General features: G+C 43.4%; 1 protein-coding gene across 2 annotated transcripts in view; it reads left to right on the top strand.

The window, feature by feature from the left end:
* LOC109888986 (disintegrin and metalloproteinase domain-containing protein 12) overlaps positions 1–26718 on the top strand; it is a 146539-nt gene that overhangs the window by 116253 nt on the left and 3568 nt on the right. Inside the window, exons 12-21 of one of the 2 annotated variants that reach the window (XM_031823581.1) lie at positions 5269–5446; positions 8083–8172; positions 8653–8848; positions 9070–9178; positions 9671–9869; positions 10145–10222; positions 13319–13427; positions 14183–14369; positions 14734–14836; positions 25688–25936. In XM_031823581.1, the coding sequence (XP_031679441.1) occupies positions 5269–5446; positions 8083–8172; positions 8653–8848; positions 9070–9178; positions 9671–9869; positions 10145–10222; positions 13319–13427; positions 14183–14369; positions 14734–14836; positions 25688–25936 (1498 nt within the window). The remainder of the gene's footprint in view (positions 1–5268; positions 5447–8082; positions 8173–8652; positions 8849–9069; positions 9179–9670; positions 9870–10144; positions 10223–13318; positions 13428–14182; positions 14370–14733; positions 14837–25687; positions 25937–26718) is intronic. The other variant, XM_031823582.1, reaches the window with a different exon arrangement.

Here is a 26718-nt window from a genome sequence, read left to right on the forward strand (position 1 = left end):
TTACAGTGTTTTATTTGTTATAGAAGAACAGTGCGAGAGATAGGAGGGAGAGAGAGAGACAGAGATGGGGTGGGCTTGCTTAGTGGGGATATAAAGTTAGGGGTGTTGTTTGAATACAGCACCTACAGTAGATCCCAAAGAGAGATGTGGTGGGCTTGCTTAGTGGGGATATAAAGTTAGGGGTGTTGTTTGAATACAGCACCTACAGTAGATCCCAAAGAGAGATGTGGTGGGCTTGCTTAGTGGGGATATAAAGTTAGGGGTGTTGTTTGAATACAGCACCTACAGTAGATCCCAAAGAGAGATGTGGTGGGCTTGCTTAGTGGGGATATAAAGTTAGGGGTGTTGTTTGAATACAGCACCTACAGTAGATCCCAAAGAGAGGTGTGTTGACTTGCCTCCAGATTTGAAGTACGACAATACTTAGAGCAAGAGCTGAGAAAGCCACAGGGATGGTGTTTGATGTGGGGGCTTAAAAGTGGATAAGAGCATCGGACCAGTAACCGAAAGGTCGCTGGTTCAAATCCCTGAGCCGACTAGCTGAAAGGCACTTAACCCTAATTGCTCCTGTACGTCGTTCTGGATAAGAGCATCTGCTAAATGATTCAAATGTAAAATGTAAATGTGGGTACTTGTCATGCTAGTGGATTGTGTCATTTGTGGCAGCTAGTGGTAGTCCCAGTTAGGTGGCTGTATCATGTGTAATTTAGAAGAGCCCAGACCAACAGCAGGGTGTAAAACTGGGCTGCACACTCATGGTGAACCTCTGGAGAGGGGGAAAATTACTACCAGTGTCAAGGTAGGACGGAAATTGAGGGAACATTACTAATTATGGGGTTGGTTGACTGAGTTGAGCGCCAACATGTGTCCGTGCATCTGTGTCTGTGAGTAACAGTATACTTTTATGTTGTGGAGAATCTAGAGAAAGTTGGTGGTTGATGAGCAGATGTTTTGGGTAATGCCCTGGGCTGGATTCGAGGGGTACACAGTTCCCTTAACTGTCTGAGTGGACCAGTGCCAACACTACAGCATAGTTCCACATCTGCTTAAAGGTTAGACTGGTCTCACCAACATAGTTAGTTTTGGAGCAAGGTTTCGAGGCGCAGATGGCTGTTCTAGTCTCCTGTGTAAAGAGACCCAAAGACAGCATGGTGTTTCACTCCCACAGAGGAAAACATCCCGTTCTAGTACCTCCTTTGTCAACAGACATCCATGCCAGCCCCCTCTCCGCCGTGGCATTTACTCAGCCACTGAACCCAGTGGCTCCTTGTTTGACTTGATCAGACTAACAACAGTCTTCTGGGCCCACTGATGTAGGCTAGATTCAGAGAAGCGCTACTGTTAGTCACCAGCGGTAACAGGCCCAACTCTGCCTCAGTACAATGTTGCCATATCAGTGTGACTGTGATACCTCTGCATTTGTGACATGAGCACAGATGCAGATGGTCCCAAAATCCTCTATGTCAGAAGTCAACGGAGGCTTACTAGGCCTTGTTGTTGTTGCTGCAGAGGAGGAGACATGTTACATTGGCAACCTGAAAATGACTGCAGATTGTTCTTCTCCCCTTTACTTTCAAAGCATTCCAAGAAAAAAAATGGTAATTAATTCTGTGTAATTTCCTATAGATCAGTCCTGCTGACGAAAGAGCACATCAGATGATATCCATTTGCTCTTTCCATCTGTGTGTCTGCCTGGCATTGAACTCCTGTTAGTAATAACAAAGGCTGTCAGCGTTTGAGCCCCGGGGAGTACAAAAGATGCTGTCTGTCATCATTGCCACTGCTCTAAGTAAGATATGAACGGCCATTCATCATATGAGCTATCAAGGCGTGATCAGAATATGAATTAGCTTCTGTGTCAGCTTTTATGAATAACCTTATTTACTTGTGAAATAACAACTCCTATTGCCTCTCATACTGGCTGTCAATACTGTCAACACCCTGCAAGATGACTATGTTTGAAATGGATATACTCTACGACCAATATGTGGCATCTGCCCCAACGCCCCAACACCTCCTAGTCCTAATTAGATCTACATTGCTTGACTGCTCATGGAGAAAACGTGGGCGTTTTAAGCTAATGTATAGTTCCTCGTAATATAATTTTCTGGACTGCGTAGCCGGCACGTGGCATCAGCTGTAACAACAGTCACTAGGGTGTAGGGGGATCCACATTCCATAGCTGTATTAAAGGACTAGAGGGGACTAGCGAGCAGGGCCCACACCTCTCCCTAAGCCTGCTGGACCTTCTCTGGGTGCTCAGCTGGGTAGGAGATGATGGACGGTCTTAGGCTGGTCGCAGCAGATTGCTTTGTCTGCTTGTGGAGTTAAGTATTGTGTTTTTCCCCACACAGATCAGGGGTCTCCACCACTCTGGTGTGTTATCAGCAGCAAGCATGCTATTTACGAGGGCCTGCTCAGTGGCTTGGTGTAGGCCTGCTCCATCTCACTTTGGTTCTTCCCTAAAGAGCAGCCAAGCTCTGTGTAGTTTGTAGACCCTGTTCTTTTGAGGTAAACATACTTAGAACCAAGTGGATGAATGAAGCAGACAGGTTGGCGTGGTGCTGGTCATCACTGGGAGGCGAAGATACACTTGATACACTCACAGAGGTGTTTCAGAGGTGATGGGTGGACTGTGTAGGACAGCACGATGTGTACTCCCAGGGAGTTGTAGTGAGTGAGAGTTCAGTGGGTTTTTCCTCAGTAGTAAGGAGGGGGCACAGTGTGTTTCCTGGCTAGCTCCCCTTATCTCTAGCGGGCCCACTAAAGAGTGAACTGATGACAGTGCAATGTCCATAGAATTACAGCTGCCAAATCCCCCCTAGGCTGAGGAGAAGCATCACAGATGCCCTCACAAACCCGATGCCAAGTTTTAGCTACAACCCGAGTCTGTGTCATGTTAAAGGAAGTGATTCTGTCTAACGTCAAGGTTTAGCCTCAAACCTTCTTTGGTCCACACAATGTCAAGTTTACCAACCTGGTCCACCCAGTGCCAAGACTCTCAGTCCTTTTAGTCCTCTGACTCTTTGAAGCAGTCATGTCTGATGTCAGGTGTTCCACAATCCCATGCCAGCGGTCACCCTCCTGACCATCTTGCTCGGCCCAAACCAACGTCCTAGTTTAGTACCAGTCCTTCTAAACCTCTGTTGGTCTTAAAAAGGCTTTTGAAACTGTCGCCTGTCCAAAGCCAACCCTCCATCATCTTCACCACTCACAACACCACTCACTCTCAGATACCAGACTTACTCAAAGCATGTTCTTTTGTGCCAGTCGCTTGTGCCAATACCACTCCTTCATACTGTATCATTAGCCAGCTTTACATACTGAAGGTGAACCAGCCTAGAGTGAAACAGTAAAGTGGCTATATAGGCCTGTGTGTCTCTGGCTCAGCCCACCTGCTGCCATTTATAGTACTGTTATTACAGATTTGTCACGTCCAGTGTTCTGTTCTTTGGCTTTAGTCTCCTACTGTCAGAGTTGTCAGGGTGATGGGAGGGAGGTTAGAGGAGGACAGGGGTTGATAATGAGGTGAAGCAGCAGTGTGTATCCGTCTGTCCTGTGGTTGGTTGGTTGTTCGGTACGTACAGTACAGCCTGAGGAAAACACTCTGACAGCACAGAAACCCCAGGGAGGACAGCTGTTACAGACATATTTTTTGTCCACATTTAGGTTGTTTTTATTTCTTACTTTCCTACTTATGTATACATACAGTTTACACTATATAAACAAATATATATATATGTGGATACCCCTTCAAATGAGTGGATTCTGCAATTTCAGGCACACATGTTGCTGACAGGTATATAAAATCGAACACCCATCCATACAATCTCCATAGACAAACATTGGCAGTAGAATGGCCTTACTGAAGAGCTCAGTGACTTTCAACGTGGCACCGCCATAGGATTCCACCTTTCCAACAAGTCAGTTCGTCAAATTTCTGCTGTTATTGTGAAGTGTAAACGTCCAGGAGCAACAACTGCTCAGCCGCGAAGTGGTAGGCCACGCAAGCTCACAGAACGGAACCGCTGAGTGCTGAAACGCGTAGAGCATAAAAATCGCCTGTCCTCAGGTTGCAACACTCACTACCGAGTTCCAAACTGCCTCTGGAAGCAGTGTCAGCACAAGATCTGTTGGTCGGGAGCTTCATGAAATCGGTTTCCTTGGCCGAGCAGCTGCACACAAGCTTAAGATCACCATGCACAAAGCCAAGCGTTGGATGGAGAGGTGTAAAGCTCGCTGCCATTGGACTCTGGAGCGGTGGAAATGTGATGAATCTCGCTTCACCATATGGCAGTCCGACAGACGAATCTGGGTTTGGCGGAGGCCAGGATAACGCTACTTGCCCCAATGCATAGTGCCAACAGTCAAGTTTGGTGGAGGAGGAAAAATGGTCTGGGTCTGTTTTTCATGGTTCGGGCTAGACCCCTTAGTTCCAGTGAAGGGAAATGTTAACGCTATAGCATACAATGACATTTTGAATTTATTTTTATTATAGTTTTTTAAAACTTTCTTACTTATATAGACATACACATACTGGTAAAAAGTCATATAGAGATATAATGTACTGCATGTGGATAAGGTCTAATCATCATGTTTAAAATATTCTTCACCGCAATGTATAAGCAAATATTATGTTGTTGTTGAAGACACACAGACAAATTCTAAGAGGCATGTGTAATTTTCCCATAGCCCATCTCTTCAAAAGCCTGTTGCTTCAAACGGCCCAGATTACCCAACCTCCTCTGTGATCGAAGACTAAGGTCTGCCTGAGCAGCGGATAAATATTTATGAAAATAAGTAGCTTGCAAACCATGCTGCATCTTTGTTGTAGTGATCATTTGTTTGTTTGTGTGTCTTTGTGCTTATGAAACTGTGTCAAATCGGAACTCATCTGATGTCAGTAGACCGTTAAATATGTGCCGAGGCCTTATGAATGAACAAGCCAGCAGAGCCTTTATAGTTTCAGTCTGAGCTCTGTCTGGGTTCGCTACTTTCTGGCATGTGTACATTTACTTGTCCTAAGTTAACCTTTAAAGGCTTAAAAATATGAGCATACTTTAACCAGGAATGACAAGCATACAGGAATGAATCAGGTCACGTAATAGCCTGTTGGACTATACTATGGAAACTCTGACCTTGAACACCAGGAGCTTGCCAGATTGCGTGTGCCCATATCACAGGTTTGTGCCCACAGCAAGTTTAATGTAACAGTGTATCTGCATAGCAACACTTTGCACTCAAGTTTCCTCTCTCTTTATCCCTCAGGTACCCATTTCCTACAGTATTCAGCACCTGCAGTAAGAAGGACCTGGCAGCCAGTCTGGAGAAGGGAGTGGGGATGTGTCTGTACAACATGCCTGAGGTCAAGGTGCTGTACGGGGGACAGAAGTGTGGCAATGGATACGTGGAGGAGGGAGAGGAGTGTGACTGTGGAGAACTGGAGGTACAGTAAGATTCAACGGCACAGAACGCAGAGAAGCAATTATTTCTGTTATATTATATTGTAGCTATAGCTACCGATAGCTTACATGCTGACACAATGGACCAGCAGTCACTATCCACACTAAAGAACACAGAGAACTACAACAAACCATTAACACCCGCAAAGAATTGCAACAAATGGCACACAGTAAATACAAGCAATCACCCAGAACACAGCACAAGAAAATGTAAATGTTATATACGTGTAGTTGCATGCCCTACTGTCAATGTTATTTTGCCACAAAGGCAATGACATAGATGTGTAAAACGACTCCATGCATACAGTCACACAACAAACCACCGGAGAACCTAAGCCATTTGCAACTATTTACCCAGACCCTTCTCCTTGTCAGCCTCCCATATGTGCCGAGCACTGGTCTGATACTGTGCCATGATGATGTCACGTCCTGTTCATTTGCTCATTAATCAAGTGAGCCGTCCAAATTTGTGACAATCCTAACAAACAAGAGAGTAATCAGGGCGACGTGGAGCTTTCTTTGTCTCTGCCATCAAAACAACAGAGCACTACACTGACATGGTTGCCATGGGAACTGAAACAAGTCCAAACCAGTCCAGACCCACATCTGGGGAACAGGTACTGGAGCAGCATACAGCATCACTCTAACTCACAACCATTGCAGCAGCTGCTCTCACATCCCACAGAACATGAGAAATCCCTCTGGCAATGTGCTTAGGTGTAACTCTTCAAACAGAGCAACAAGAAAGCAGGTAATTAACTGGATGTGAGAGTGTTGTTGTCGTCTTCAGGATGGTTAAGGACGCCATTAGGGAGGCGTTTGATGAAGATGCATTTGATATGCAGACAATTGAACTGTTTTAGCATTCCCATTCCATCATCCTCTCTCTCTATCTGTAGATACATATCCACTCCTCTCAGACGTCTAATTTACTGTGGCATCCAGTGGCTATGCTAATAAACATATCTCTGTTCTTGAGTCTACTCCGCTGATACACACTGATGTCATTTTGGTCTCAAGCGTTTACAGATTTATCAAGTAATGATGGGACCAGAATCCCCTCAATTACAGTATGAGGTATTTCCAATCAGGCAATGATTATAACACCCTAATACCAGCTGTGTGGTTTGGAATACTGCTGTTCCATTACCTCCCTGTGCCCCTCCGTGACCCAGTGACGTCACCAGAGGCCTGGTGTGGTGGGCCGTGGTCCCAGTTGGACCGGGGGATCAAAGCACCCCTCTCTTCCCACGAACAAAACAATAGGCTGACGTCAGGCCACAAGAGCACAGCCAACCCCATAAAACTCCCTTCCACAGAGCAGCAGTGGCCAACTAGACCACCTCTAGTCCTGACCCATCAGCATCAACACCTTGTCAGGCCACAGAGTCAACGTACCAGGGTCTTGTTGGGAAGTGAAGACGAAGAAGAGATGGTGTAGCCGGGACTCTGTTGTGGCCTGGAAAAGGAATTTGATGGCGTTTGTCCTCTAATGAAAGGTTTTTAACGCCGTTCTGTGCTCTTTCACTCTGCCCTTCACTTAATATCTTTAATTAGCCTTATACTTTTACCCCTCTCTCCCTCTCAATCTCAATCCCAGTTCATTTCTCGCTCCATCACCTCGTCATTCACTCTCCGACACCTATCTGTCTCTCTCTAACCCCCCCCCCCCCCCCCCCCCTTCGCCCTCTTCACCTCTTTCCCTCTGTGGCCAGCTCTCCATTTCCTTCTATTGTGTTACATGTTTGTAATCTCCAGGATTCAGGGGCCTCAAAGCTCACCAACCCCAGCTCACCCCACCAGCCACTCAATTACCTCTACAAGATCCTTTCACTATCTTCACCCTCAATGAAACCTCAACCAAAGCCCCCTTAACCTACCACACCCCCTTCCCAACCTACAATACACCATCTCAATCACCACAGCTGAGCTTGAGCTCTGGAACTCCCCATCCACCCACCCATTGTATAGACAGGCAACGCAAGGGACATCAAAACATAATGTTGTTTTAACAACAGAGCCAACCACAAATCCAAAACATATGAGCTGAAGATATGTTTACCCTGACAGAGAATGGTCTCTCTCCTGTCTGACCCCTCCAAGAGAATGATCTCTCGCCTGTCTGACCCTGACAGAGAAGGGCCTCTCTCCTGTCTGACCCTGACAGAGAATGGTCTCTCACCTCTCTGACCCTGACAGAGAATAGCCTCTCTCCTCTCTGACCCTGACATAGAATGGCCTCTCGCCTGTCTGACCCTGACAGAGAAGGGCCTCTCTCCTGTCTGACCCTGACAGAGAATGGCCTCTCTCCTCTCTGACCCTGACATAGAATGGCCTCTCGCCTGTCTGACCCTGACAGAGAAGGGCCTCTCTCCTGTCTGACCCTGACAGAGAATGGCCTCTCTCCTGTTGGATTGTTCTGTGCTATTGTGTCTCCAGGCTTTAGCTCACAGTGTTAAGGGGCTGTGGGACTCCAGGGCTACAGTCAATTGATTCCCTACAGGATGTGCTCTCCCTGAGCTGGAACACTGATCTGAGATGGACACAGCAGCAGCAGCTGAGAGTTGGGGGTCCAGACCATTAATCAGGTCCATGTGTTGCTTTGTTTTGTGTCACTCAGGAATGCATGAACCCCTGCTGCAATGCCACCACCTGCACCCTGAAGGGAAATGCCGTGTGCGCCCACGGACAGTGCTGCGAGGACTGCAGGGTACAACTACTCTTTCTGTTTCTCTTTTTATACCTCTCCCAACTGTCTTTCTCTTTCCCTCCCTCTCCCTTGCACTTTTGCTCTCTGTCTCTTTCTGACTCTTTCCCTCCCCGTCAAAATGATAAAGAGTGGGAATCTAATTATCTCTGCTCCATTGACAAGTATTACACAACCATGTGTTTACAGTAAAAAATTAAGACATTTTGTTTCCAGGGACTTTTAAGCCAATACATGAAGCTGTATTCAAGCACAGGGCCCTCACAGTGTGTGTGTGTGTGTGTGTGTGTGTGTGTGTGTGTGTGTGTGTGTGTGTGTGTGTGTGTGTGTGTGTGTGTGTGTGTGTGTGTGTGTGTGTGTGTGTGTGTGTGTGTGTGTGTGTGTGTGTGTGTGTGTGTGTCTGTGTCTGTGTGTCTGTGTGTCTGCGGGCTGGCTGTCGGGGGTGTTTGTTGGTGTTTGTGCGTGTGTGTGTTCTCTCTGCAGCTGAAACCTGCTGGCACACCGTGTCGAGAGTCCAGTAACTCCTGTGATTTGCCAGAGTTCTGTACTGGTGCCAATCCCCACTGCCCTGCCAACGTGTACCTGCACGACGGTCACTCCTGCCACAATGTGGATGGATACTGCTACAACGGCATCTGCCAGACTCATGAGCAGCAGTGCATCACGCTATGGGGACCAGGTCAGTAGAGCGCCACAAATGATCAGGACCACTTGATGAAAGTCTTCCATGTTTGGAGCTCTAAGATGAGTACATCTGTAACTTTCCTTAACATGTTTATTGAAGTAGCTAAGGAAAAACTAATCCTAGCTCATAAATCACCCTTTCTCTCTCACTCTCTCTCTCTTGCTCTCCCCCCATTTCTATCGCTCTATATTCCTCTCTCTCACTTTCTCCTGCAGGAGCCAAACCTGCCCCAGGGATCTGCTTTGAGAGGGTCAACTCAGCAGGAGATCCTTACGGGAACTGTGGGAAGGACTCCAAAGGATCGTTTGCCAAGTGTGAAGCCCGGTAAGACTGAGCAGCTGTTGTTATGCATGTCATGTCTTCGAAGCAAAAAGAGCTAGCTAGAAAGACAAATGAATAAAGCAACATTGTTTATCTGAATTGGTATTATCAAGAGTGCCATCGACAATCAGCATGGCACATTAAATGGGACAAATAGCATAGGAATCATTAATAGAGAGAAAAACACAATTTAGAGATAATGAAGGCTAATTACAGTTTGAAGTATTCATGAAGCACTTTATCCTATTGTTCTTAGATCTCCCATGGGTGAAATCTCTAATCAAGCATTTGTTAATTGATGTAATTGCTTTAATGACTGGAGCACTGAGGGAGTCATTATTAGGGTGAGACGAAGGCTGTCTAGTCTTTCATCTTTGGTTATAATTGCACACGATGTCACACGCCGGAAATTGTCAATGTTAAACTTTATGCCTTGTCATTTATGTTGCATGTGTGTTTATGTGTCTATGCGTGTGTTGTTGTTTTTTTACACAGAGACGCAAAGTGTGGCAAAATTCAGTGTCAAGGAGGGGCCAACCGGCCTGTGATTGGCACCAATGCCGTCTCCATAGAAACCAACATCCCTCTTCAGGAAGGAGGGAGGATCCTGTGTCGGGGAACCCACGTTTACCTGGGTGATGACATGCCCGACCCTGGACTGGTTCTGGCTGGCACCAAGTGTGGAGAGGGCATGGTGAGGGTACTCTGTAGGGCACTGCAGCTGTTATCAAGCAGAGCTAGAGAGAGATTACCGTCACCGCTGGTGGAGATGCTAATGCCCACACTTGTCTTTGGCCCAATTCCAAACCAATCACTTACTTTCATTTTTGGGATCAGTTGAATTGGGCCTCTTACGAAGTACATTAAGTAGAATAGATAGCAGATCTCGGAAGATATGCTTTCCATTCAATAATTAACATCACATGCAGAGTAATATGTTTTCAACATGACTCTTTCTCTATTCCATAGATGTGTCTGAATCGTCAGTGCCAGAATGTCAGTGTGTTTGGTGTGCACCAGTGTTCAGGGAAGTGCAGCGGACGAGGGGTGAGTACTCCGAGTTGGAGGGTATCATCTTATGCTGAGTATCTAGAAGGCAGTGACTTATTCCAGTCTCTTAGCTAAACACCGGTGTCATGTCAACGTTATTAACTTATCACAGCATTTTATTGACCTCAACATAGCATAAAATAGAGCAGTACAGGGCTTTACTGAGCAACCATTTACTCGCAAATGTTGCTGTGCGACCTGGAATTTAAATTTAGGAGAACCAGTGCGTCTAGAAAAATGTATGATTCTAGCCTTTTTCATTGTGCTCCTAAATTTCTTTGTGTGCGCATATATTTTTCAACCTTGGAGCACACGCCATCGTAGAGCCCTCTAGCTAGTACACTAAGCCCTTTACTCTGCTACACCGAGCACCAATTTAGTTACTGCTTTTCCCATGAATTACGGCAGCTACTTCCATGCTATACAATCAATCTTCATCGACCCAGAGAGGTTAAATCAAAGATGGCGGATGAATGAAGATAGTTCACTCAGGCAGTTTACCGTTGAAAAAATATTGTCAGTTGCGGTCTACCTAACTGGGTGTGTCTCCCATAGACACCAATGCAATAGCAGCTGGGTCTGGTCTACTTAGTTTGTTGACTTTCATTGACCCAGATAAAGCAACTGGGGGGGGGGGGGGGGGGGACTTCGAGTGGGGTGTCACAGTTCCTCTTCCGCCTCTTGTTAAATTAATATCATTTAATGACATCATCTATTGGCATAGAGAAGGCAGGCTAAGCAGCATTCAAACATACTAGCAAGTAGATATAGTCTGGAAACATCCAAATGTAGTCAAAATGCTCCTTGGTGTTTGAGTACGTACTAACAATGCAACAATAATTATTTTATGTTTTATTTACTTTGTTGTTTAGTTGAACGAGTGAATGAATGAATTAATGAAAAGTAGAACACTGGGCCAGATTTGCTTACAATGACTGGCTTTTGAACCACTACATTGTTGAATCACCTTCATCAGAGGTGAATTTAAAACACAGAATCAAAGCTGGATTAAGAAATTGCCTTCATTTACCTTAACTTTTGTTTGGGTGCTTCTTTGAGGTTTAATTTGACCTGTTATTGGATGTAAGAACAGGTTTAACCAGGTGATGTCATCTGTTATTGGATGTAAGAACAGGTTGAACCAGGTGATGTCATCTGTTATTGGATGTAAGAACAGGTTGAACCAGATGATGTTATTGGATGTAAGAACAGGTTGAACCAGGTGATGTCATCTGTTATTGGATGATGTAAGAACAGGTTGAACCAGGTGATGTCATCTGTTATTGGATGTAAGAACAGGTTTAACCAGGTGATGTCATCTGTTATTGGATGTAAGAACAGGTTGAACCAGGTGATGTCATTTGTTATTGAATGTAAGAACAGGTTGAACCAGGTGATGTCATCTGTTATTGGATGTAAGAACAGGTTTAACCAGGTGATGCCATTTGCCACAGCACTTTTTCACCACACCACACTTTTGATTTAGTTTAATAAAATATATCGAGACAAAGCTTTAAAAAGAAGTGCTGTTTTTTAGACCAATTTGCCTCATGATTTGTCAACTCACACACACTTTCTCTGTGCTTCACATTGGAGTGCTGCTGCAGGCTCTTTGCATGTCTTGACCAATCAGATTAACGGAAATCACAGATCATGCAGGCCGGGCCCCCGCTCTCCACTTACCTCCAGTATTTATTTAGCAAGCGGAATAACACATCACTCCCAACAGACACAAGCAAAAACTCTTCCATAAATGTAGCAGCCTATACATCTAAACATTAGAGATCTGACATGCTGTATTGCATGGAAATGAGACTATTTTTCAGTTTGAAGCAAGCTCAGCCCAGTGAGTTTTATTGTCCAATCATGTTGCTTTCTCTGTGTCTGTGTATAGGAAACCCCCTAATCCTTCTTTATTCAAATATAATTCATATGAACAAGTACAAGGTTGCTGCAGTTTGACAGGTTTTTCATCCTCCCCAAGTTCAGGAGTTTTTTTAAACCATGTGAACTGATTAGAAATAGTCTGGTCCCATCACAGCTCATATTTTTTTTATACAACAGATGAATCCCATCATACCGTATAAAGTCTGGAGTTTTAACTGGTTAGGTTACCAGATCAGGGAAAAGTACGGGCCCCAGAAAATAAAAACTAATTGCCACACCACTCTGTGCTAACTACACATTAGTGCCTTTATTTCTCTAAATGTAACCTTATATTGACAATAGTCAGACCCACACGATGTCCTCAAATATAACCGACCCTAAACTGTAGATCCAGAGCCAGTATGCATCTCCATATGTGGCTCTGTGTAGATGTAAGTCTACATAACATGATGTGTGTATGTGCGTGAGTGTGTTTACAAGTGTACTGTACAGTACTATGTGGTAAAATCCTATCACATCCATAGATCTCCCCTCATGGGTTCTTAAGTGTCCTTAAGTGTCCAATCTTGACCTACACCACCCCTAGCCCCAAACACTCCAGACACATAAGGGAGTGCCAGTCACTACGAGGGAGGCAGGGAAAGGTCTTCCCAGTTCGGGGCCAGATCTGATCTGGAATTATCCCAACCACAGGCCTCCCTGCAGCTGACAGCTGGACTCCAATATCCCGCTAGGGAATCCTGTTGGATCCCTTTCCCGCTCAGAAAACTTTTTTGGGATGGGCTGTCCTCTGCACATGTTTTCTCAATCATGTTTGATACTGCACAGTCTATGGCGCCTGCCACATCAAAACCGATGTGTCTGATGGAACGAGTGTGTGGTTTATTTGTAGAGGTAATCCAAACATTGTGGGCTGGGATCCTATTTTCATCTCTCTCTTCTCTGAAGAAATGCAGGCTCAAGTACGATGCATACTGGTAGCTTATGAAGTAAGTAAAATAAGTCATGCATACTTGCCATATCCCATGAATCCTTGCACTGTAGTCTTTCACTGACCTGTGTTTGATGATCACAAGAGCCTAGAGTTCTGGCACACAACTCCCTGTGCTCTGACCAGTGTCTATTGGTAAAACACAAGCTATGGACAGTATTGTATTGTACAGGTAAATATGTGTTAATACTAAGCAGCATGCATTGTGATTCTAGGTGTGTAACAACTTGGAGAACTGCCATTGTGAGGCGCACTGGGCCCCTCCCTTCTGTGAGAGGGCGGGGTTTGGGGGCAGCCTAGACAGTGGACCAATGAGATTGGCAGGTACAGTACGCTCTTTCATCTTTTTACTTCACTAACTTCACCCTTTTTCTCACTAGCCAGTGCAGACACTAAGACAGTTAGTTTGGGGTAATTTAACACCTTTAGCTGTGATTTCATAACCTGCTTACAGCAAGTTAATTTATTTTGACAGATCTACCTCAGTCACCGACAAATGTAGGATCTTAATTTGACCACTCTTTTGTTGCTGAGAATTTTGCTGCACCACAGGAAATGCAGATGAGCTTTGGGATTTACATATATTCACTGAAAACCTGCACTAACACACAGATATATTAATAGCATTGCACTTTTCATGTAGCCTACTTTTGGCCAGCCTAACCAGAAATCAAGCAACATTATGGACTGAAAAATCAAATCCTGTTGCTGCAGTATTATGTTGTGACAATATAGGTCAAATTAAGATTCTACATCTGTATTCATCCTAGCTACATAAAACTCATTACAACTACAGATGCAGGAACTTAATTTGAGCCAGTTTGCTACAGCAGTAAAATAAGCAGGAAAATAAATTACTAGCATTAGAAGACTTTTTAAATTTGCATTTCCTGCTATGCAGGAAAATTCTCAGCAACAAGAGTGAACAAGTGAACTTTCCCTGCCTGGTACAACTTTTCCATGCCTGGTCATTCAAGAGCAAAAGGAAATAATTTTGGAAATAATGTCAAATGTACTAAACCACTGCTGTGGCTTCTATTAACACTCTCTGTGTGTGTCCTGTTTGTGCCGTGCCGTAGATGTGCGTGTGTGTGTATTAATGTGCGTGTTGTCGTATGTGACATCAGCCGACAGCAGGGTGGTTGCTGTGGCAATCCTGGCCACCCTTCTCAGCCTTATGGGTGCTGGGTTCCTGGTATTCCTTAAGAGGAAGACTCTGGTCCGTCTGCTCTTCACAAACAAGAAAACCACAATGGAGAAACTGAGGTACAGTAGGACACCTCCTCCCACACCTGTGTTTACTCTTATGCTATCTTGACATACAGAACATCTCTAGAAAAGTAGACTTTCTTGGAGATGATGTTCTTGTAGAAATGACATCATGGTCCCATGGTCTCTCTCTGGTGATTTGATGTGTTCACAACAACGGTATCCTTGTGACTCCACTAACCATGTGAGAGAAAAACACATACCAGTAGTCCTTCACATAGTCCTCACAATGAAGAAGGCCTGTTACTGTGTGTCTCAAAGCTACAGCTCCTGTAGAATAGTAGGAGAGCTGTATAATAGTAGTTATCAGTTAGTAGAAGACTTGTATAGTAGTTGAAATGTTAGCTTTCTGTCCTTATAGATCAGTTGGGTCGACCAGACCAGCCAGCCCCAACCAGACTCAGTCCATGTACAGTCCACGACGCAAGCCCCCAGCCAAGCCTCCAGGTACCAGCATATACAAGGTGGGTCTCTTTCTGCTGGAGGTAATGAGCAACTGATTTTCCCCAATAGTCACTTTATTAGAACAGACTGTTACACATGACTGTATATCAATCAAATGTATTTATAAAGCATCAGCTGATGTCAAAAAGTGCTGTACAGAAACCCAGCCTAAAACCCCAAACAACAATCAATGCAGATGTAGAAGCACAGTGGCTAGGAAAAACTCCCTAGAAAAGCAGGAACCTAGGAAGAAACCAGGCTCTGAGGGGTCAACCCGGCTCTGAGGGGTGGCCGGGTTGACATTATAACAGTACATGGCAAAGATGTTCAAACGTTCATAGATGACCAGCAGGGTCAAATAATAGAGTCTAAAACAGCAGGTCCGGGACAAGGTAGTAAATCCGGTGAACAGGTCAGGGTTCCATAGCTGCAGGCAGAACAGTTGAAACTGGAGCAGCAGCACGACCAGGTGGACTTGGGAAAGCAAGGAGTCATCAGGCCAGGTAGTCCTGAGACATGGTCCTAGGGCTCAGGTCCTCCGAGAGGAGAAAAGAGAAATTCACACAGGACATTGGATGAGACAGGAGAAATATTCCAGATATAACAGACTGACCCTTGCCCCCAACACATGAACTATTGCAGCATAAATACTGGAGGCTGAGACAGGAGGGGTCGGGAGACACTGTGGCCCCGTCCGACGATACCCCCAGACAAGGCCAACCAGGCAGGATATAACCCCACTCACTTTTCCAAAGCACAGCCCCCACACCACTCGAGGGATATCTTCAAACCACCAACTTACTACCCTGAGACGAGACCGAGTATAGCCCACGAAGATCTCCACCACGGCACGAACCCAAGGGGGCACCAACCCAGACAGGAAGATCACGTCAGTGACTCAACCCACTCAGTGACGCACCCATCCTAGGGACAGCATGGAAGAGCACCACTAAGCCAGTGACTCAGCCACCGTAATAGGGTTAGAGGCAGAGAATCCCAGTGGAGAGATGGGAACCGGCCAGACAGAGACAGCAAGGGCGGTTCGTCACTCCAGTGCCTTTCTGTTCACCTTCACACCTCTGGGCCAGACTACACTCAATCATAGGACCTACTGAAGAGATCAGTCTTCAAAAAAGACTTAAAGGTCGAGACCGATTCTGCATCTCTCACATGGATAGGCAGACCATTCCATAAAAATGTTGCTCTATAGGAGAAAGCCCTGCCTCCAGCTGTTTACTTAGAAATTCTAGGGACAATAAGGAGGCCTGCTTCTTGTGACCGTAGTGTACATGTAGGTATGTACGGCAAGACCAAATCGGAAAGATGGGTAGGAGCAAGCCCATGTAATGCTTTGTAGGTTAGCAGTAAAACCTTGAAATGAGCCATAGCCTTAACAGGAAGCCAGTTGGAGTGATATGATCACATTTTTTGGTTCTAGTCAAGATTCTAGCAGCCGTGTTTAGCACCAACTGAAGTTTATTTAGTGCTTTATCCAGGTAGTCGGAAAGTAGAGCATTGCAGTAGTCATGGATACATTTTTCTGCATCATGTTTGGACAGAAAGTTTCTGATTTCTGCAAGATGGAAAAAAGTTGTCCTTGAAACAGTCTTGATATGTTCGTCAAAAGAGAGATCAGGGTCCAGAGTAATGCAAGGTCCTTCACAGTTTTATTTAAGACAACTGTACAACCATCAAGATTAAATGTCAGATCCAACAGAAGATCTCTGTTTCTTGAGACCTAGAACTAGCATCCCTGTTTTGTCCGAGTCTAAAAGTTAAACATTTGCCACCATCCACTTCCTTATGTCTGAAACACAGGCTTCTAGGGGTGGCAATTTTGGGGCTTCACCATGTTTCACCGTACAGCTTTGTATCGTCCGTTTGTTTCCGAATGACATCACCAAGAGGTAAAATAAAAAGTGAAAACAATAGTGGTCCTAAAATAGAACCTTGAGGAACACCAAAATTTACAGTTGATTTGTCAGAGGACAAACCATCCACAGAGACAAACTGATATCTTTCTGACAGATAAGATCTAAACCAGGCCAGAACTTGTCCGTGTAGACCAATTTGGGTTTCCAATCTCTCCAAAAGAATGTGGTGATCGATGGTATCAAAAGCAGCACTAAAGTCTAGGAGCACGAGGACAGATGCAGAGCCTTGGTCTAACTCCATTAAAATGTAATTTACCACCTTCACAAGTGCAGTCTCAGTGCTATGTTGGGGTCTAAAACCAAACGGAAGCCTTTTGTATACATTGTTTGTCTTCAGGAAATCAGTGAGTTGCTGTGCAACAGCTTTTTCCCAAAATGTTGTGAGGGATGGGAGATTCGATATACGCCAATAGTTGTTTTCATATTTTCTGGGTCAAGGTTTGGCTTTTTCAAGAGAGGCTTTATTACTGCCACTTTTAGTGAGTTTGGTACACATCCGGTGGATAGGGAGGTGTTTATTATGTTGTGCAGACTCAGGACAACTGAGCTTTGGAGAAATACACAGATTTAAAGAGGAGTCTGTGATTTGCTTTCTAATGACCATGATCTTTTCGCCAATGAAGTTCATGAATTTATCACTGCTGAAGTGAAAGCCATCCTCCCTTGGGGAATGCTGCTTTTTAGTTAGCTTTGCAACAGAATCAAAAATACATTTTGGATTGTTCTTATTTTCCTCAATTAATTTGGAAAAATAGGATGATCGAGCAGCAGTGAGGGCTCTTCGATACTGCACGGTACTGTCTTTCCAAGCTATTCAGAAGACTTCCAGTTTGGTGTAGCGCTATTTCCGTTCCAATTTTCTGGAAGCGTGCTTCAGGGTTCGGATATTTTCTGTATACCAGGGAGCTAGTTTCTTACGACAAATGTTTTTTGTTTTTAGGGGTGCAACTGCATCTAGGTTATTACGCAAGGTTAAATTGAGTTCCTCAGTTAGGTGGTGAACTGATTTTTGTACTCTGACGTCCTTGGGTAGGTGGAGGGAGTTGAAGGGCATCAAGGTATCTTTGGGTTGTCTGAGAATTTATAGCACGGCTTTTGATGTTCCTTGGTTGGGGTCTGAGCAGATTATTTGTTGTGATTGCAAATGTGATAAAATGGTGGTCCGATAGTCCAGGATTATGAGGAAAAACATTAAGATCGACAATATTTATTCCATGGGATCAAACTAGGTCCAGAGTATGACTGTGGCAGTGAATAGGTCCGGAGACATGTTGGACAAAACGGCTCCGATGATGGCTCCGATAGCCTTTTGGAGTGGGTCTGTGGACTTCTCCATGTGAATATTAAAGTCACCAAAAATGTTAATATTTTCTGCCATGACTTCAAGGTCCGATAGGAATTCAGGGAACTCAGTGAGGAACGCTGTATACAGCCCAGGAGGCCTGTAGACAGTAGCTATAAAAAGTGATTGAGTAGGCTGCATCGATTTCATTGTATTAAAGTCAAAAGACTGAAATGCAGTCATTTTATATGTATATTACCATTCAAAATGTTGGGGTCACTTAGAAATGTCCTTGTTTTTTATAGTAAAGCACATTTTTTGTCCATTATAATAACATCAAATTGATCAGAAATACTGTGTAGACATTCATGTTTTAAATGACTATTGTAGCTGGAAACAGCTGATTTTGAATGGAATATCTACATAGGCGTACAGAGGCCCATGATCAGCAACCATCACTCCTGTGTTCCAATGGCAGATTGTGTTAGCTAATCCAAGTTTATAATTTTAAAAGGCTAATTGAGCATTAGAAAAACCTTTTGCAATTATATTAGCACAGCTGAAAACTGTTGTTCTGATTAAAAAAGCAATAAAACTGTCATTCTTTAGACGAATTGATTATCTGAAGCATCACCATTTGTGAGTTCGATTACAGGCTCAAAATGGCCAGAAACAAATAACTTTCTTCTGAAACTCGTCAGTCTATTCATGTTCTGAGAAATGAATGCTATTCCATGCGAAAAATTGCCAAGAAACTGAAGACGCTGTGTACTACTACAACGCTGTGTACTACTCCCTTCACAGAACAGCTCAAACGGGCTCTAACCAGAATAGAAATTGGAGTGGGAGGCCCCGGTGCACAACTGAGCAAGAGGACAAGTACATTTGCGGGTCTAGTTTGAGAAACAGATGCCACAAGTCCTCAACTGGTAGCTTCATTAAATAGTACCCGCAATACACCAGTCTCAACGTCAACAGTTTAGAGGTGACTCCGGGATGCTGGCCTTCTAGGCAGCGTTGCAAAGGAAAAGCCATATCTCAGACTGGCCAATAAAAATAAAAGATTAAGATGGGCAAAAGAACACAGGCACTGGACAGAGGAACCCTGCCTAGAAGGCCAGCATCCCGGAGTCGCCTCTTCACTGTTGACATTGAGATTGGTGTTTTGCGGGTACTATTTAATACAGCTGCCAGTTGAGGACTTGTGAGGCTTCTGTATTCTAGTCATGGCTCATCCTGTATAACTACAGCTGTACCCAACTTTTCTATTCAAATTTCATATTCCTTCAGAAAGTATTCACACCCCTTGACTTTTCAAAATGTTGTTGTGTTACAGCCTGAATTTGAAACAGAATAGATTTAGATTTTGTGTCACTGTCCTACACACAATACCCTATGATGTCCAAGCTGAATCATGTTTTTAGGATTTATTTTACAAATTAATTAGAAGTGTAAAGTGTATATGTCTTGAGCCAGTAATGATTAAACACCCTTATGTCAAGCCTAAATAAGTTCAGGAGTAAAAATGTGCTTAACAAGTCACATAATAAGTTGCATGGACTCTGTGTGCAATAATAGTGTTTAACATGATGTTTAACTACCTCATCTCTGTACCCCACACATACAATGATCTGTAAGTTCCCTCAGTCGAGCAGTGAATTTCAAACACAGATCCATCCACAAAGACCAGGGAGGTTTTCCAATGCCTCACAAAGAAGGGCATCTATTGGTAGATGGGTACAAATAAAAAGAAGCAGACATTGAATATGCCTTTGAGAATGTTGAAGTTATTAATTACACTTTGCATGGTATGTCAGTACGCCCAGTCACTACATAGATACAGACGTCCTTCCTAACTCAGTTGCCGTAGAGGAAGGAAACCGGTCAGGAATTTCACCATGAGGCCAATGGTGACTTTAAAACAGAATTGAATGCCTGTGATAGGAGAAAACTGAGGATGGATCAACAACATTGTAGTTACTCCACAATACTAACCTAATTGACAGAGTGAAAAGAAGGAAGCTTGTACAGAATACAAATATTACAAAACATGCATCCTGTTTGCAACAGGTTACTAAAGTAATACTGCAAAAAATGTGGCAGTGCGATTCACTTTTTGACCTGAATACAAAGTCATAGTATGTTTGGAGCAAGTCCAATAAAACAAATTACTGAGTACCACTCTCCATATTTTCAAGCATAGCGGTGGCTGCATCATGTTATGGTATGCTTGTAATCGTTAAGGACTTGGTAGTATTTAAAAAAGAAACAGGATGGAGCTAAGCTCAGGCAAAATCCTAGAGAAAACCCTGCTTCACTCTGCTTTCTACCAGACACTGGGAGATGATTTCTCCTTTCATCAGGACAATAACGTAAAACACAAGGCCAAATCTACACTGGAGTTGCTTACCAAGAAGACAGTGAATGTTCTTTAGTGGCCCAGTTACAGTTTTGACTTAAATCTACTTTAAAATCAATGGCAAGACCTGAAAATGGTTATCTAGCAATGATCATCAACCAATTTGACAGAGCTTGAAGAATTTTGAAAATAATAATGTGCAAATGTTACACAATCCAGGTGTGGAAAGCTCTTAAAAACTTTCAATCGCAGCCAAAGGTACAAAGTATTGACTCAGGGGTGTGAATACTTTTCAATAAGATATTTCTTTATTTCATTATCAATACATTAGCAAACATGTTTATGTCATCATGGGGTATTGTGTGTACATGTAGATGGGTGAGAAAAAAAGAGTAATTTCATACATTTTGAATTCAGGCTGTAACATAACAACATGTGGAATAAGTCAAGGGGTCTGAATACTTTCTGAAAACACTGCATTCGTTACACCTGCTACAGAACATGAGAGCGGAGTTGAGCAGTTGGAAATCTTTCCATGTCTTTCCTACCGCTCTGCTAAATTCAGTCCGCGCTCACAGGCAGAATTCGATTCATTCAATAAAATCATAATTTAACAAACAGCCATCTATTTTTGTGACTACCTGGGCCTACCAAGTATTGAAACCAAACCATATCGATTTGAATGAAAAGTGGATCTTTTTTTGCTGAGTTTAGGTCAGGAGCCAGACAGGGAGCCTAAGAAGGAACGGAAATGAATTATTTACGCTATATTATTTGAATTATTTCAAGGCTATAGCCTGCAAAGAAATACATTGAAGCATTTGCGAGCGTGACACAATAGGCTGGTAGTGACATAAAGCGCTCAGCATTTATTAAACAACATTTCATTGTATTAAAGTCTATAAATTGCATATAGGCTGTGACTTACTTTGAATTAAATACAAATTAAACTAAAAATGATTTATTAGTGCTTTTGAATTCATTTTTAGAAACATGAGTTTGGCCAGTCTGTGACTTCAGGCTCATGCGATGGTACCTTTCTTTTAGCATGTGCACATAGTAACTACACTATCATGCTTTTGGGATAAATGTATTTTCAGATTCCACAATGATTCTTTAGTTGTGGACACGACATCACCACACTCCCTCTCTTACTCTTGGTCCTCCTCTTTGTAAGTCACCTTGATTAAGCACCTGTGTGATATATCAGTTTCTTTATGAAAATATTTTGCGAACTCCATGAGAGTAGCTTAAGCAAGGAGCTATAGCAGCACACAAGTAGACTACAGATGCATGCTGGGGCGGGCATACCCTGAGCTCTTAAAGTGAGCGCTACTGGAGCAAAATTGGAGCGGGTGAGAAGGCCGCCCAGCCTTTGGGAATCTCGCAGTAATGATTTAAAGCCCCGGGGCAGCAGGGTAGCCTAGTGGTTAGAGCGTTGGACTAGTAACTGGAAGGTTGCAAGTTCAAACCCCCAAGCTGACAAGGTACAAATCTGTCTTTCTGCCCCTGAACAGGCAGTTAACCCACTGTTGCTAAGCCATCATTGAAAATAAGAATTTGTTCTTAACTGACTTGCCTAGTTAAATAAAGGTAAATAAATAAACATCTGCTAAACTGTGTACGTGTAATAAGGGAGCTGGAGTCCGCACTCAGGTTTTTTCCCCCAACCTTCCCTTATGATCAATTGATTAGTATGGTTCACTCACAGGCCTACACAATGGATGATGTAACAAGTACACTTTGCATTGTATAAAATATTGGGATATAGGGAGAACTAAAACGTGTGTTAGCAAAGAAGTATTACAAACGAATTGCTGACAAACTGACACACCTTTGGATTTCTAATGTAATGATACTGTATCAGAACCGCAGCACCACAACAGGGAATCAACTTGGACTGAGACCTGCCATGCTTATCTGAACCTATTAATTCCAGACTTATTGTCAAAACAAGTTGACGGCTAAGCGGATAATTGATTTAGTCTCAGCGGCTCTCCCTTGAAGAAATATTCATGAGGCCCATATTGCTGGCAGAAGGCTGGAGGAACTTTAATTGAGATGCTGCGGTCCATTTCAATGAAATGGTAATCATGATGCAGTATCATTATAGGGTTCTGCCTGAAATGAAAAGTGTTTGTGTACAGGGACACAGGAGAACAGGGTTGATTGATTCAAGCGTAGGAGGCAAATTGGGGTGGACTTGTGTTTGAATTGATAAGCATTGAGGGATGTATGTGCATGTGTGCGTGCATTCAAGCAGCCAGTCGATTCCCATGGAGAACAGCTGGAGTGTATCATTGCGGTCTGAGTTCAGGGTAAAGGTTAGCTGGCTTAGGCAGGAAGGAAGATGCTTAACCCAGTTCCATCTCCAATACCAGTATCTTATCTTGTAGTGAACATGGCTGGCTCCTCAGCAGTATTCAGTCCATCTGTCTACTGTATCTGAACAGTCAAATAGTTTGCTTCACCTGTGTCTAACTGACAGTTTTCTGTAGTCCCACTCCAGCTGTTTGTTCTGGCAGTCACGGTTGCCTCTGTCCAGATGTCCAGCAGACTCTCTGCAAGTTACCTGGCATAGCTGCAGTCCAGGCCAGTTCAGTCAGTCCAGCTATCTCAGGTGCAATTAGGCTTATTCTGGAGGGCTAACAGCTGTTCTGGACAGGCAATTTGGTGCTGTCGTTGACCATTTCAATGTGTTAAATTCATGAACTATGTTTTCTGTTATTGACTGCCTAGTAATATCATCTCCATGACAGAGAACCTAGGTATAGTTCTACCCATAGAAATAATAATGAATAGTCAATGATGGCATAATGGGTGGACTGGCAGCCATTTGGAGTGTACTGTGATTTGTTGAGTCAACTCACATTCCCCAAAAATACATTCCATAGCATGAGCCACATCAGTTAGAATTAGAGGTTGACCGATTAATTAGGGACAATTTCAAGTTTTCATAACAATCGGAAATCGGTAATTTTGGACGGCGATTTAATTATATATATATTTTTACACCTTTATTTAATCTTTATTTAACTAGGCAAGTCAGTTAAGAACACATTCTTATTTTCAATGACGGCCTAGGAACGGTCGGATAACTGCCTTGTTCAGGGGCAGAACGACAGATTTTTACCTTGTCAGCTCAATGATTCAATCTTGCAACCTTATGGTTAACTAGTCCAACGCGCTAACCACCTGCCTCACGAGGAACCCGCCTGTTACGCGAATGCAGTAAGAAGCCAAGGTAAGTTGCTAGCTAGCATTAAACTTAATCAATCATAATCACTAGTTATAACTACACATGGTTGATATTACTGGTTTATCTCGCGTGTCCTGCGTTGCATATGCAGTGCGCATTCGCGATAAAGGACTGTCGTTGCTCCAACGTGTACCTAACCATAAACACCAATGCCTTTCTTAAAATCAATACACAAAAGTATATATTTTTAAACCTGCATATTTAGCTCAAATAAATCCAGGTTAGTAGGCAATATTAACCAGGTGAAATTGTGTCACTTCTCTTGCTTTCATTGCACGCAGAGTCGGGGTATATGCACCAGTTTGGGCCACCTGGCTCATTGCAAACTAATTTGCCAGAATTTTACGTAATTATGACATAACATTGAAGGTTGTGCAATGTAACAGGAATATTTAGACTGATGGATGCCACCCTTTAGATAAAATATGGAACGGTTCCGTATTTTACTGAAGGAATAAATGTCTTGTTTTCGAGATGATAGTTTCCGGATTCGACCATATTAATGACCTAAGGCTCGCATTTCTGTGTGTTATTATGTTATAATTAAGTCTATGATTTGATAGAGCAGTCTGACTGAGCGATGGTAGTCACCAGCAGGCTCATAAGCATTCATTCAAACAGCACTTTCGTGAGTTTTGCCAGCAGCTCTGCTGTTTATGACTTCAAGCCTATCAACTCCCGAGACTAGGCTGGTGTAACGATGTGATGTGAAATGGCTAGCTAGTTAGCGGGGTGCGCGCTAATAGCGTTTCAAACGTCACTCGCTCGGAGACTTGGAGTACTTGATCCCCTTGCTCTGCATGGGTATAGCTGCTTCGAGGGTGGCTGTTGTCGTTGTGTTCCTGGTTCGAGCCAAGGTAGGAGCGAGGAGAGGTACGGAAGCTATACTGTTACACTGGCAATACTAACGTGCCTATAAGAACATCCAATAGTCAAAGGTATATGAAATACAAATGGTATAGAGAGAAATAGTCCTATAATTCCTATAATAACTACAACCTAAAACTTCTTACCTGGGAATATTGAAGACTCATGTTAAAAGGAACCACAAGCTTTCATATGTTCTCATGTTCTGAGCAAGGAACTTAAACGTTAGCTTTCTTACATGGCACATATTGCACTTTTACTTTCTTCTCCAATACTTTGTTTTTGCATTATTTAAACCAAATTTACCATGTTTCATTATTTGTATTGTACAAATTGTATGATTGTATTGATTGTATTGATGTATTATATTAAGTTAAAATAAGTGTTCATTCAGTATTGTTGTAATTGTCATTATTACAAATACATTTTAATAATCGGCCGATTAAACCGGTATCTGTTTTTTTTTGTCCTCCAATAATCGGTATCGGCGTTGAAAAATCACAACCGGTCGACCTCTATTTAGATTAATTTGAATGAACATTGTCATGACGTTGGCTTGGGGGAGGTTTATGACAGTCATAAATACCTCTTTCCCCCTTTTTCCTCTCTCTACCCAACTGATGTTACATTTGCAAACCCTTTGGTTAACATAGAGATTCTGGGAACATCAGAAGATGGGGGGAAATTAACTATATTCTGGTAATCTGACCAATTGAACATATGCGGTGGTACTTAATGAATAGGATGTCAGTTCGGTTGTCATCTGAGACATTCTCATCAATGATAAGATGACATAAACTCTACAGTGGAAAGTCTACACACCAGAGTTATCGGATTCACATGGAATTGTTGTTAAATTTAAATGGTGGATATGAAATTATTTGTGATGGGATGAAATGTAATTTTAGCTTCTAAAATGTGAGATTTGGGTTAGGACCATGGCAATCCAGCATTAGTTGATAGAACGTTCCAAATGACCATAGAAATACCAGGCAGCCATTGCGAGTGTACCCATGAGTTTACCAGTCAATTGTCAGGGTTAGAGCTTCCAAGCTTGTTCAATTCATTCTTATTTCTGAATGAGGTAAGACAAGGAGGAGCAGACTGCGGAGAACATAATAGCTGAAGCCCAAACTAACAGCTCTCTCTTCTCTACCTCCATATCCCCAGCCATCACACCTGAGTTCGGAGCCTCTTCTCCCTCCACACAGTTTCCACTCCCACAGCTTGCGGCGGCTGCCCCACTACCAGCCCCTCCACATCAGCCACCCCATGCCTGTCTCCCTGAGTGTGGGTCAGCAGCCCCTGCCACCGGTCCCGCCCCACCACAAGGCTCTGCCGGCCCACACCGCCCTCTCCCCACCACGGGCACCGCCCTTCCACAGCCTGCCCCGTCAGCAGCCCTACAGAATGGACCAGGTTAGTACTAACTGTTCAGCTATACACCATGAATACAAATACAGATGGATTTTCCTTATTGGGGATTTCTTTGGAAATTGATCGAGCTCGGATCGACATAGTAAAAAGTTGATTGATGAATTTCCACAATCTATAAAATTCTAAGAACATATTCCAAACATATTCCCACTCACTTATTCATAACACCTGCCTTGGGTCCCAATACCCATACTACTACACAATGCATAAGTTATGGACATTGCATACTAAATAGTGTGTTGCTATAACCATTGGAACAGCCTTACAGTTCTCCATGTTCTCCACACATCATGGTTTGTGCTGAGCCAGCGGGGCTGTGTATAGAGGATGTAAGTCCATCTGTCTGCTCAGGGCTCACGCAGGCAGCTGATCTGTATGCTTGGAGCACAGTGTCAGTTGTCCGCAGGTTTATGAGGCACAGTGTACACTAGCAGATGCACGTAAAAACAGACATTAACTTTAAGATGTTACTTTTCTCTCTGGTATATAAACCACATAACTGCTCCCAGAAGTAAGGAAAGACCATGCAAGAGATGGAGAGAGACAGATATACATGTAATGCATCCTTCTCCTGAGGTACTCTCTGTTGAGGTGGGGCAACTGATGGATCACATATGTGGGAATGGAGTGTGTGTGTATTTTGGTTTCCATAGCAACCTAACTCAGTTCAGTTCCCCATTGAGAAAAAACAAACAAATATGGTTTCTGTACATCCAAGGCGCTCAGATTCTTTTGTACTTTTTATTTTATAAACAAAACATGAA

This window comes from Oncorhynchus kisutch, linkage group LG4 (genome assembly GCF_002021735.2).
Source record: "Oncorhynchus kisutch isolate 150728-3 linkage group LG4, Okis_V2, whole genome shotgun sequence".
Lineage (NCBI taxonomy): Eukaryota > Metazoa > Chordata > Actinopteri > Salmoniformes > Salmonidae > Oncorhynchus > Oncorhynchus kisutch.